The 13,136-nt window shown below is 42.6% G+C and overlaps 1 protein-coding gene across 2 annotated transcripts in view; it reads left to right on the forward strand.

Moving 5' to 3' along the window:
• The first annotated feature begins 341 nt into the window (after positions 1-341).
• The window catches only part of CRY1 (cryptochrome circadian regulator 1), a 74,339-nt gene continuing 61,544 nt past the window's right edge, over positions 342-13,136 (forward strand). For both annotated transcript variants that reach the window (XM_038368891.2, XM_038368815.2), the window contains exon 1: positions 342-499. In XM_038368891.2, coding sequence (XP_038224819.1) covers positions 342-499 — 158 coding nt within the window. The remainder of the gene's footprint in view (positions 500-13,136) is intronic.

A 13,136-nucleotide genomic window follows, 5' to 3' on the forward strand; every position in this document is an offset into this window, starting at 1 on the left:
GAGTCCGGTGCAGTCACAGGGCAAGCGGCGAGGAAGCGACAGCCGCTTGGAGCGCGACGTCCCGCGCGCCGCTAACCGTCGCCTGTGGCAGCGCGCGGCGGTTTCGGGGTGATGTGTCCCCCTCAGGCGGCCGCTCCCGCCGTCGCCTCCGCGGGGTCCTAGCGCCAACGGACGATCGCCAAGCCGCGGGAGCGACCCGGCCACAGCGTCACCTCTTCCGCGGCGGGGCCGGGGTTCGTAGCGCTTTAGGGCTACACGGGAGAGACGAAGCCGAGTCCCGCATGAGCCGCGGCGGCTCTTCCTGAACCCGCCCCCTGCGTGAGGGATCGCGCCCCCCGGCCATGGGGGTGAACGCCGTGCACTGGTTCCGCAAGGGGCTGCGGCTCCACGACAACCCGGCGCTGCGGGAGTGCATCCAGGGCGCCGACAGCGTGCGCTGCGTCTACATCCTCGACCCCTGGTTCGCGGGCTCCTCCAACGTGGGCATCAACAGGTGGCGGTGAGTGAGCGGGCCGGGCCCGGCCCGGCCCGGCGTAGTGCTCGGGTTACATATGCGGTCACGCTGCCGCCCGCCCTCGCTCTAATTGGCCCTGCCTCCCGGCGGCTCTGACAGCGGTGAGCCATCCCCAGCCTGCGCTACCGGCCTGCTGTGCCAGCCCCCGCAACACCGCCCCCCGCCTCCTGAGTGCTCCCAGCTGTGCTGTCACCCGGCTGCTGGGCGGCCCGCAGCCAAGACACCGGGCTGAACGTCCCGGAGTGGGGACGTTCATCGCCCAGAGTGCCAGGAGCTTCCCCTCTTAGAAAACAAAATCTGCCCCTGCCCCAAATAACTGCGTCCCCGCCACCCTGGGAGCACTCATGCTAGGCCCTGGCTTTTAATCCACTGTGTTGTGTAATCATGACTCAAGGAGATCTAGATGACTTGGGTAAAATACTCGTAGCTGCAGCCACTGTGACTTCCAGTAGAGGGATGTTGCTGGTAGCAGTGACTGGAAACGTTAGGGAAAGAAACTAGTGTATGCAAGTCCAAAGAGCTTACCATCTAAATCATAGAAATGCAGGGCTGGAAGGGACCTCAGGAGGTTATCGAGTCCCCAGCCCCCTGTGCTGTAAGTCTAGACCATCCCTGGAAGCAGGTGTTTGTCTAACCTGTTGGTCACTCAGCAATTGAAAATCCTAAAAAAAAAAAAATTCTTGTCAGTTTCCTTTTTCTGCTGCTAATTTACAGTGCCGTTTTTTTTCATCAGCATGAGTTTAGCATTGGGTTGACAGAGGGTTTTAAACTGAAGAAATTTATGTAGACAAAAATCCTTGTCTTGCAAAGCGCTGCACAAGTGATCCAGATTCTCTTCCATACCCTATCACCTTTTTATTCAAAATCAGTGCACCTGGAGGGACTACTGTTGTCAGTTTTTCATTTGTCTTTGAAGTTAAAGCATAGTTAACAGAAAGGGCATTAGAAAAAGGTGCTGTAATAAAACTAGAAAAGAAATGAGAAGAGTTTAGGTTTTTGAAATAACCTTACATTGTGATAGCTGTCTTTACATCAATCGTGATTCCTCCATTCACTTTATAAGTTGTGAAAAATAAAGAGACATTTGCAGTGTTTCTGGTTTTCAGGGTTTTTTAACCTGGCAAATTGAGAACATACTTCAATATATTGATGTTGTATGGGAAATTCTCCTCTTAACCATGCAGGTAACTCTTGTGTGAATTAGTATTTTTGTATAGTTGTCATATTGAGCAAATATAATTACTAACCAGTGATGTGGCCTCACTGACCTCTTTTCTCTTGGCTTCTTTCCTATGCCCTCTAAAACTTAATAATACCATGCTTTTGATTATTATTCTGCCTCTCAAGTTGTTGAGTTAGCACCTAAGTACATCTCCCTGTTGATCATTCCAGAGGTACTGGTTCTAGATAATGAATTTTCCATTTCCATTCTTAAATGGAAGATTCTGTCCTAACAGAAGATTGATTAAATAAATGTAAAAAGTGATGGGACATGGGGCAGGAAGACACAAAATAGAAGTTTTGTCCATAGCATGGTCTTGATATCTTACTTGCCACTTGGCCTTAACTCCTTGATATCAGAGTTATGATGTCTCATTTCTGGCACTGACATATATCAGCGTGGCCAAACTTACTGACGCTCCATGATAATCTTTAGAAGTTTGAGAGCTGGGGCATAGCTACCAGGACTCTGGGCTTCGTCCCGCTCCTGCTGAAGACCCAAGCTCCAGCAGGTGCACCCCATGGGACTGAAGCCCTGAGACCCCCTTCGCCACTGGGCAGAAGCCCCTACCCCATCACCCTGTTGCAAGGCAGAGGTCCCAAGCTTCCCCCCCCCGGCTGGTAGGTAGAGAATGAGGATGAGTGGGGGCTCCGCAAGCTGCACATTAACTGTAAAAGAGTTCTTGAGTGGCTCTTGAGCCACAGTTTGGCCACCCCTGACATATATAAAGAGATCTAACTGGCAGTTCAGTTACTTTTACTTTACTTTACATGATTTAAATTCTGCCCTCAAAAAATGATGTGGATCTCATTTCACGGTGGAACCATAATTTAAGAAGAAACTGAATGACTTGTGAGCTTTTCTCCTCAAAATACACAGTTAAAGGTATAACATTTTTTTTCAAGCTAGGTTATAAAGGGTTTCAGCATGACTTTGTCTCAGATTGACTTTTTTAATATGTTTGCCTGTTGTTACGAGCAAAAAGTACAAATCACACTTATATCACGTTTGTCTTCAGGATGAAAGAAAATGCTTTTACTCTAGTTTTGTGTTTGATTAATAAAAAAATATGTGAAGATTATGTAAAGGATTCAATTTGGCTGATCATTTAAATTTCATCTGTTTTCCTTGATTCCTGTTGGTTGGGAAGGATGCTGGCATGAAGGAGTAGTTTTATAAAACCTTAGGGATCCTCTTAATTTCATGTGGTGGAATTTTGGTTTCTTCTCTCTCTCTGTTTTCTTTAAAATACTAGTATTGTTTTGTTTTTAGAAATGAGAAAATATTATTAACTCTGCATACAGTTAATGTCTTCTTATTTTGAATTGAATTGTTCTTTTGCTGTGGGAATATTTTGGCATGTTCAGTACATTATTAAATTAGGTGCTGTTTTTTATGGCAGAGAAGGTCTAACTAGTTTGATTTGGGAGAGGGAGGTGTTATGTGGAGTTTCTCCATAGCCTGTGCTTCATAACTTCCTGGCTTGAGGCACTGCCAGTCTTATTAATATTGTCCGTTGCTTTACCCAATCAGAGAAGTAGAGGTACAAGAATTTATTTCTCTTTCCTGGGGTGCTGAAACAATTTGTATAGTGCAGGTGCTAAGAGCCTTTGAACCAAACAGTAAAACGTGTATGTGATGGAAACACCTTAAGCCAGGTGATGCTGCAGCACCCTCAGTTCCAGCACCTATGCTCTTTCATGCTCTCCACTTTTCCAAACTAATTCCTCTCTAATTTTTTTAAACAAACTCCCACCTTTGTGGGTTGTAAGAATTATTCTTAAGTGTGAAATAGTCATACTTCTGGTGCTTGAATTTCCATCTTAGGTGTCTCTTAGGTTAACCCAACAATTCTGCAAGTCTCTCACTGTGAAGGCAAAATAATGTCAGTGCATTTTATTTGGTAAGGACTTTGCTGTGCTGGGACCTACTTGTTGAATTTGTGTTTGCAGATGAGATTACACAGAGATAAAGTGTAAAGGGAGAAGAGATAGAGACCAAGGGCAGAACTCTGTGGAACCCCTGCAGAAAGCTGGAGAGGGATCCTCCAAAGTACAGGCTGAAAGAGTGATTAGAAAAGTAGGAAGAGAGCTAGGATAGGACAGTCATGAAAGCCAAGCGAGGACAAGAGTTTCAAGAAGAGGAGCATGGTTAGGGCCAATAGTTTGAGGAAAATGATGATGGAGTACTGGTTCTGAGATTTGGTTAAGAGGTCATTAGAAATGTTGATGATAGTGATTTCAGTTGGATGGATGTTGGAGGAGAGGAACTCCAGACAGCAGTTGTAAACAGCACAGTGACCTTAGATATACAGTAAAGGGAAAGGGGAGATGGTTGGAGAGGCAAGTAAATAGAAAGGGAGAGCTGTCTCAGGATGTGAAAAGTTAACACTTTTAGTTCTTTTAAAAACAAAACAAAAAAAAACTATTTTTTTTTTTTTTTTGCAGCAGCAAAATCTCTTTAAGACTGTCCTGGGTTCAGTTTTTACTTTGAGAAGTGTTGTTCTTCTGGTTTAGGCATCTAACAGCCTATTTCCTGCTCTGCCCCTGCTCTTCTGGGTGACCATCTGCAAGTCATGTCATTTTTCTGTGTCTGTTTCCCCAGTTGTAAAATGGGGATAATGATGCTTGCTTTTTAAAGCCCTGTGAGATCTGTGGATGAAAAGAATGTACTTCTGTTAAAAGCACTATATGAGAGTTGTCATTGATTTTTATGCTACATTTTAATAATAATTGCTATTTTTATTCATTATATAACATAAATAGATACTCATGAAATTAGGCTTGGTTTCAAATGCAGATCCCCATATCCACATTCATCATCTTCCAAACACCATTTGAAGGAGATACATTAAGGAAATTCTCAGAAAAGCAATTGAGTAATTGATTTTATAAGTTTGTTAGTACAGGACAGAAATAATTCTAGTCTGAGTTTACACTGTTTAGAGACCAATCCTGTGGGTAATGGGTAAAACTACCTTTTCATTCCTCAGATTAGGATGGTCTGTGGTTTTAGGGGAGAGTTCATCAGTGATTTCAAGATCTGTTCTTCATTTCGTGCCCTCCAACTCTAACAGAGGCATATCCAGCGTATCACGAGTGAAAAGTTGACTGTGGACCTCTGACTGGACTAAGTATCACAGAGGAGAAATGAGTTCCGAAAGGAATTATTAATGGTTATGTCATAGAATTATCTGCATTTTACCTTTTCTTGTATCCCCCACCAAGAATCCGACATAACTTCCTTCTCTTGCCAAGTATTTTTTTTTATATTAAATAATAGCAGTCTGACTTAGTCTGTTCTTGATATCTGTGTTGGTGCCAAGAAAATGGAAGACTCTTTCCAAGATGAAAAATCTAAAACTGAATAGAATGGTCAAATCAAGACTCTTGGAAATAACACCCAAGAAATCCCAGCTGGGGACTACTTATTACTCAGTAGACATGGAGGCAACTTCCTTCATGCAATCCAGATATATACAATGTTTTCCTTTAGTCAGATACACCGTTTATATGTCAAGTATCAGGGGGTGGCCGTGTTGGTCTGTATTCACAAAAACAACAAGGAGTCCAGTGACACCTTAAAGACTAACAGATTTATTTGAGCATAAGTTTTCATGGGTAAATACCTCACTTCTTCAGATGCATGGAGTGAAAGTTATAGATGCAGACATAAATATATTGACACATGAAGAGAAGGGAGTTACCTCACAAGTGGAATGTCATTATCAGTGTATCTTTGTTTTTTAACCAATTCTCCACACACTGTTGTTTTACTGATTGCCTTCTCTTTTTGCCTTTCATGTAATAGGTTATAAGAACATTCAGGTCATTGAACTATCTTAATTCCGTGAAGTGACCCAGTGACTCTTGAAGAATAAAGAAAAGGAGTACTTGTGGCACCTTAGAGACTAACAAATTTATTAGCGCATAAGCTTTCGTGAGCTACAGCTCACTTCATCGGATGCACGAAAGCTTATGCTCTAATAAATTTGTTAGTCTCTAAGGTGCCACAAGTACTCCTTTTCTTTTTGCGAATACAGACTTACACGGCTGCTTGAAGAATAGTACAGGATATTACAGGAAAAACAGTTTTTATCACCAGGTTAAACAAAATTTCTTGACTCAAGACAATTTTATCATTGGAGAGAAGAGAAAAATCTTTAAATTAAGGAAACTGATTTTTTCGCTTAGTTATTCCTTCAAAATTTCTGGCAAGTCACCAGTTACTTGCCCAAGTGGTGATATGGTGTGCAAAAAAAGAGGTAATTTAAAAGAATTCCCTGAATTTTGCTTTTTCCCTATCAGTATGCTATTTCTTCCCTCAGACCTCAAAAAGAAAAAGTTTTAGGATGGGTCTCTTAAAATGCAGGTCTTGCTTGCTTTCTCTGGACATGATGATCTTCAGCTGTCTCTCTGGCCAAAATTTTCCTTTCCAATAAAGCAGTTGGCTACCACTGTCCAGCTGAGAGGTACTTGTATTTCAGCAGTGCTGCACATACGTAGGAATTTGTTGGAATGAAAATTGTAGTGAGGTTAGTGTAGATTTTTCTTCAACCCCCCCACCACCACCCTTTTTTTTTTTTTTTTTTTTTTTTTTTTTTTTTTTTTTTTTTTTTTTGGCAACACTTTTTGCATTGGAGACAGGGGAGAGGTTGGTGTGTCTTTGGAAAATCCTATGGTCCCACCTGTAAATCCTCCTCCCCAGCTTCAGGAGGCTGGTCATTTCTTCTTCCACAGACTGTCTTGAGGAGTGTGACTGCACAATAGGCCTATCCCCTTCTAAAACTCAGATTCCTGGCATTTTTGAACTCAGATTCTCTGCCAGGGAACAGATGCAGCACTCCTCTTACTTTGAGTTTCCCTCCGGTATTCTCCGTCTCCCTTTTTTTTTTTCACCTTTTCAGGATTCCACATATTGCACTTGATTAGCAGTGGCAAAGTAAAATTGCAGTGATCTTAGGTTGTTGTGTTGCTATGTTTGGGGAAGTGCTATTTGCAGGAGTAGTAGAGGTTCATCATGCTTATAGGATTTACCCAAGACTTGGGTGCTAGAACATCATCCAAAGTTTTTACATCTATATTATCATTTGTCATGGATTCAAATAGTCTTCCTATTAACTTACAGTTTTTGTCAGGACTTAAGATACAAATAAGTTACTTCTTTCCCCATACACAGACAACTGTTCAAACCTCTCTATTAATGTTGTCTTCATTAGAGCACACATGGGGCTTCTGTTCTTCAGGGTTTATTAATTTCAGTTTTCAGAGTTTGTTTTTAGCAATTTTTTGAGGATGTCCAAAAATCAGGGTTTTGGGGGGCTTTCTCTTTGTACTGTAATGAGTATGTATATAATATACACTACTCATTACAGTATATACTACTGTAATCTTTTTGTAATGTTCTCTAGTGCAGTTTAATGTAGTACAGCTTCAAAGAGCTCTATTTTAAAACATACTAGGGAACTTTTAGTATATGCTAGCTGGGTCTACACTCACCAATTACTCCTGGGGGAATTCTGCACCATTGCACAAGTGCAGATTTCATGTCCCCTGCAGACATGAAATTTGCAGATTTCTTTGCTTCCCTGCAGAAAAATGACTTGACAGAGAAGCTGCAAAAGTGATCACACACCATTCCCCAGCAGCGCGGGCATGCCATTTCGGGCATCCAGAGCAGCTGGTGGAGCCGTTAATCACCGTGGGGTGAGGGGGAGCTGGGAATGCCCTGACCAGTGGCTCCTATCCTGCACCGGACTCAGCTGCTAGGATTGGCTGGATTGGGGAGGATGGGTTTTCTTCTTCCACCTCAAGAAGTGGCCAGGACTTGGTCAGACCCACCCCCAGAAAGCTCCCTTGACTTCAGGAAGCTCTGCGCATACACATCCCCACTTCCTGCCCCCCTTGCTCCTCAGCTGCAGAGAAAGGAGTCATTGTACAGTGAGCTGCTCCCCCATCCACCCAACCCCCCATATGCAGACCTCCCCACACCTGAACCTCCACTCTGCCAAATCTCACTCCCTGTATCCAGAGCCCCCATGCGCAGCCCCTCCTGGACCCCCACCCCGATGAGCTGCCCCCCCACACATCTGGACTACTCCCCTGCACCCCCACTTCCCAAGCATCCGGAACCCCCACACACACCACCACTGAGCCATAACCACCTTCACCTGGACCCCCCAGCAGAGTCCCATTGCCCCTGCATCTGGAACTTCAACAAGCAGATTTTGCAGAATTTTTAATTTGTTACTCCTGAGGCAATTCTGTGCCAAAAATTAATGTGCAGCATAGCACACTTTAGAAATCGCATCCTCTTAGTCCATATTACTGCTCTGTGTAGACAAGCCCCTGGACACAAATAACCATTTCTGGTGTTTATTGGATAAATACCTATTTCTTTTTTGTGTTAGAAGGTTCTCTATTCATGTTTATTGGTTAAAACCAAAAATTAGAAGCCCCAAGTATATTGTGTAATAATGGATGTGCATCTGTAGCATCTCTCTTGTTCTTGGAATGTGACTTTTTTCACCTATAAAATTTTATTGCACAATGTCTTTTTAAGTATGTGGGCTTAATATAAATGGTTGGGAAATCGGATAGTCGAGTAGCCATGTATTCTACAGGTAAACATTGCTGACTTTTCAGTTTTATCTAAAAGCTAATTGTCTCCAAAATTTTAGTAAAATTCAGATTTGTTTTCATAAACTTCTCAGTAAAGGTGTACTGGCAAACTTACTTCTTTCTTTTGGAAATGTTAACACAATGCTTCTGACAAACAATAGACAAGAAGTTACCAAGTAACTGTCAATGCTATTTCCTGGATTTATGTTATACGTTCCCTCCACCACCATCTTATCTTCATACAGGGTAAAATGCAAAGTATCAATTTTAACTTTGTCATTGCAGAATTTTGTCACAACCTTAATATTATTCAAGTCTGTAATCGAGGAATACCTCTCTCCGCTCCTCTCTCAGTGATATAGTGAAGCAGCCTGTTTACAATGAAGATTGCTGTTAGAGATCGGTTCTGCTTTTGGACATGTTCATTCTGGCAGCTTCTCATGCTATTTTGTTAGCATTTTTGAGTTTTAATAATTGACTTTCTTAAATGCTTTTTTGAAGTCTGAATGTGTACTGAATAGTTTTGTTTCTATACTGAATATGTTTCTAGTCAATGTAGAGGAGCTCATTGATCCGGTTTCTGAACATTCTGGAAGTCTGTTTTTGTTTCCAGGAAAGATGGGCTTTATAAATTGCAGATTAGCCGTCTCTCTTTAGAATGTTTCAGATGTGAACATGAAATTCTAGTTATATGAGGCTGTCCTAGGAGGAGCTGAAAAGTAGGTCATTGTTGCAAGGAGTTGTCCAAACAGCCTGCTGGTTGCTAGAGCAACGACCTACTTTAAGAGGCTAATTCAGTTGATTCATGTTGAAATGATCTTTTAGAAATCATATAAGGAAATAGGCAGGTTTGTATCAGTATGTGGATGTGAATTGCACAGGTTTGTCGCTAACCCTTTTTCTCTGCATTAAAAATGGGGTTTCTCTCTTTCCCCACCTCCTCCCTTCCCATGCTCTTTGTGAGTATGGGGTTTAAGTCAAGGCCTCATTTTTAGTCTTCAGAGGTTTTATTTGCTTTCTTCCATTAGTGGAAAACTTCTCTTCCTCCCTAGAGGCCACACATAACAACTGTGCTCTTTGGGGGAAGGAGGTATAGATTTAGATTTTAATCCAGAGACCATAAATGCCCCTTCCTTTCTTTGGGTCTAGAAATGGCTACAGGGTTACAGTAACACCTCAGAGTTACAAACACCTCAGGAATGGAGATAGGTTGTAACTCTAAAATGTTCATAACTGTGAATGAAATGTTATGGTGGTTCTTTCAAAAGTTTACAACTGAACATTAACTTAATACAGCTTTGAAACTTTACTATGCAGAAGAAAAATGCTGCTTTTAGCCATCTTAATTTTAAATTAAACAAGCACAGAAATGGTTTCCTTACCTTGTCAAATCTTTTTTTAAACTTTCCCTTCCCCCCCCCAGTAGTTTACATTTAACACAGTACTGTATAGTATTTGCTTCCCCCCCTCCCCCGATTGCATACTTCTGGTTCCAAATTAGGTGTGTGGTTGACCGTTCAGTTATTAACTCTGGTGTTTTGTTACTCTGAGGGTTTACCAGTGGCGCCGGAGCCAGGAGGGGCCATAGCCCTCCCACTTTTTGCCAGGGCAGACTGCACTCCCTTCCCCTCTTCTTCCCCCTTATGCCCCATGACCTGGCTAGGCCAGTGGGGAGCCTGGGCAGTTATGGAAGCTACAAGGACCCTTCACCTGACTGCGGTGTAAGGGGACTGAGAGCAGCCCCCAGTCTGGGTCCCTGCCCAGGGCAGGTGGAGGGTCTGCAACTCCATGTCAGCTCCCTGCAGCTGCTTGCACGGCTCTTATCATGGCCAGGCTGTGGGTCCAAGGCCCCACGGGCCTGGGTCCCTCCACCTGCTCTGGGCGGGAGGCCTGGGGGCGGGGACACAGGCAGGAGCCTGCTTTTGGCCCTACTCTACCCTAGGCGCGGGTGGAGGGGCAGGTTCCCCTGCCCTGCTCCGGCTTCCAGCTTGGCTGAGCGGAGGCATGGCAGGGCCTCTGGGGCAAGAGAAGGGATTGGTCCTTGGGATAGAGGAGAGGGGTCCCTAGACCCCCCAGTTTGGGAAGGCTCAGACCCCCTTGGGTTCTACTGTATATGAGATGTTCCTTTTCCTCAGAAGCTGAACTCTAGAGAAGGTTGTTCACAGTTTCTGCCTGCCCAGCAACCAACGCAAAGTGTGTCTGTGGGGTTCTTACTAGGAAGCTGGCCAGCAGCCAGTTTTTACTAAAGGGATAAAAATTCATGGAAGTTGATGACAAAATGGCTTTAAAAATATAACCAACCCTTTAAAACAGTGTGTTTCTGTATAATTAGCTCCCTGCCCTCTCCCCCTGCCCCCCATCAAACAAACAAATCTGCTACACTAAAATATCCTCCTCAGTGCTGGATTACCAGCACTGTCAAATTGGAAGCACTAGCTGTGTGACCATCTTCCTGAATATAATGAAGTGTATGTATACAACATGCTGTTTCTCAGCTTTGCCTGCTTGCCTTTATTCTTATAACTATAGTAGGGGTTGGAAGCTTACAGGAAACCTTCTAAAAAAGTAAATTTCAGTTACGTGCCTGCTCACGAGAAAAAATGGGTGGGCAGGTAGAATGAGGGAAATAGGAAAGGCATATCCATTCCAAAAATAAAGTTTGACTGTGTTTCTAAATAATTTTGTGTCTCTGAACAACTGATACAAAATGCTATTCAAACTTCTAGTTATAAGTATTTTTGAAAAAAGGAACGTTAACTTTGAATATGAAGTGCAGTATGTAATTGCACATTAATGAGTGTAGTACATTAATTTGAATCTGAGTTGGTTAGGTCTTGTCTATGGTGCAGTAGCGATTCCTGCATAACTTTGTGTGGATGCTCTATTCCGGAATAAGAATGCGTTGTTCTGGTTTAACTATATCCACTTTGAAAGTGGATTAATATAAACTAGAACAAGGTGTTCTTCTTCTAGAATTAGAGCATCCACACATAGAGTTGTTTAGAAATTGCTGTTCCTGAATAACTGTGTAGGTGTAGACAGATCCTTAGAGTGAGATACTTGCAGCACATTCCAATAGGCAGATCCTTAGAGTGAGATACCTGCAGCACATTCCAATAGGCAGTGCTGTCATGTCCATGAGAGTACAGACCATACAAAACAATAAAGTATCCTAAACTCAATGTCCCTCGCATTAGCTCACCCTTTCCTTGGGAATCCTTGGGTATCATCTGTGTTCAAGCAAACAGGGTCTTCCACCCTCTTGCCTACCCTGCTCCTGCAGCAGCCTCCTTCATTTTAATCTGGTGCAAAATGACTCCTCAGTTCACCCTATGAGTCCCTTTATAGACTCCTGTTGGGTCTACTTGCTCCTTTTGTTCTCCTCCCAGTAACTTCCAGTTCCCTCCCTTACTTTCTCCTCCTGGCTGAAGAGGTATCTTCTCCCTGCTACAGCAAACCCATCACCCTTGGCTCTGGTCTGGCTGAGACTTGGCACAACCCTGCTAACTCATGGGGTGTTTGCATGTATGTAGGCTTTTCATGACTCAGAAATTTAATGATATGATTTCATAAAATTATCCACAATTCAGAAATGGTACAGACAGAACCCCCATTTTGTTACATTTTAACATTATAAAGTGTAATTTCCTGTTGCATATTTCAGAGTTAAGGTTTCATCATACTATTCTGCAATACTCTTGCACATTCCATGAACAGATTGGATTGTGCATAATAAATGAGGTTACTGAGCTATCTTTTTATCCTTGCTGTTAAATTTGTGACTTAGTTACAGCACACCTTCCAACTTGTGCACTAAATGAGAGAAATGGGGTACATGAAAATTCCGGAAGATGGAATGGAAACTCTTGAACCTAACTATAATGGTCACAGCTGTTGTAATTCTCTACTGTGGCTAATTTTTTCTAATGGTCATTTGTGTCAGAAGCAGCAGCTGGCTCTGTGTTTGGGCAGGTTAAGAACACATGATATGTTGCCCCCAAATTGGCTAGCAGAGAGAATCATGTCACACATACTAACCTAGACCCAATGTAACTCTGCAGCTTTCCCAAGTAGGTGTCCTGTATCAGAGTGGATTTAGTGAAAAGTTTAGGGTTTACATTTGTGACAGAGGCTCCTTAGCAAAGGGTCTCCTATCTTTTTGCAAACAACTCTCACCTTAAACCTGGCAAACTCACTACACCTTACATGTTACTCTTTATGGATATATATCCTCTATCTACAGAAAACTCATAACTTGCTAAGATTAATAATATGAGATGTACACATGAGTAATATTTGAGGAATAATGTATTTACATTGATACTATGCTTTATGAACTTGGAGTAAAAATTAGTCACCAGAGGGTAATGTGTTGTGGTGGTGGCCGATTCAGTCAGGAGGGAGTTGTCACCCTGCTCTATTTATCCAGTGATGTAATGCAAGGCTTAATTTTTTAGCCTTGTACTATAGTAAGACATTCAGTGGAAAGCTATCAGAAAGAACTGCAAACAATCAAAACTTCCTGAAGGAAAAAAGGAACATTACAACAAGACAGGGTTTCCTCCTACCTATGAATAGAAACAAAAGACTGTTTCGGTATAACAAATAGTAGGGAGAAGTCCTCTGGATCAGCTCACTGAGGAAATCCTGTGTGTAATGAGGGTGTCTAGTTAAATCTTTACCCCTTCTTAAATAAACCTACTTTTGTTGTGGTATAAATGCTCACAAGTGCAGTGTGGTTTACAGGCTCACTGGTTTAAGGTAAGCTGGGGTATACTCG

This window comes from Dermochelys coriacea, chromosome 1 (assembly GCF_009764565.3).
Source record: "Dermochelys coriacea isolate rDerCor1 chromosome 1, rDerCor1.pri.v4, whole genome shotgun sequence".
Taxonomy (NCBI): Eukaryota; Metazoa; Chordata; order Testudines; family Dermochelyidae; genus Dermochelys; species Dermochelys coriacea.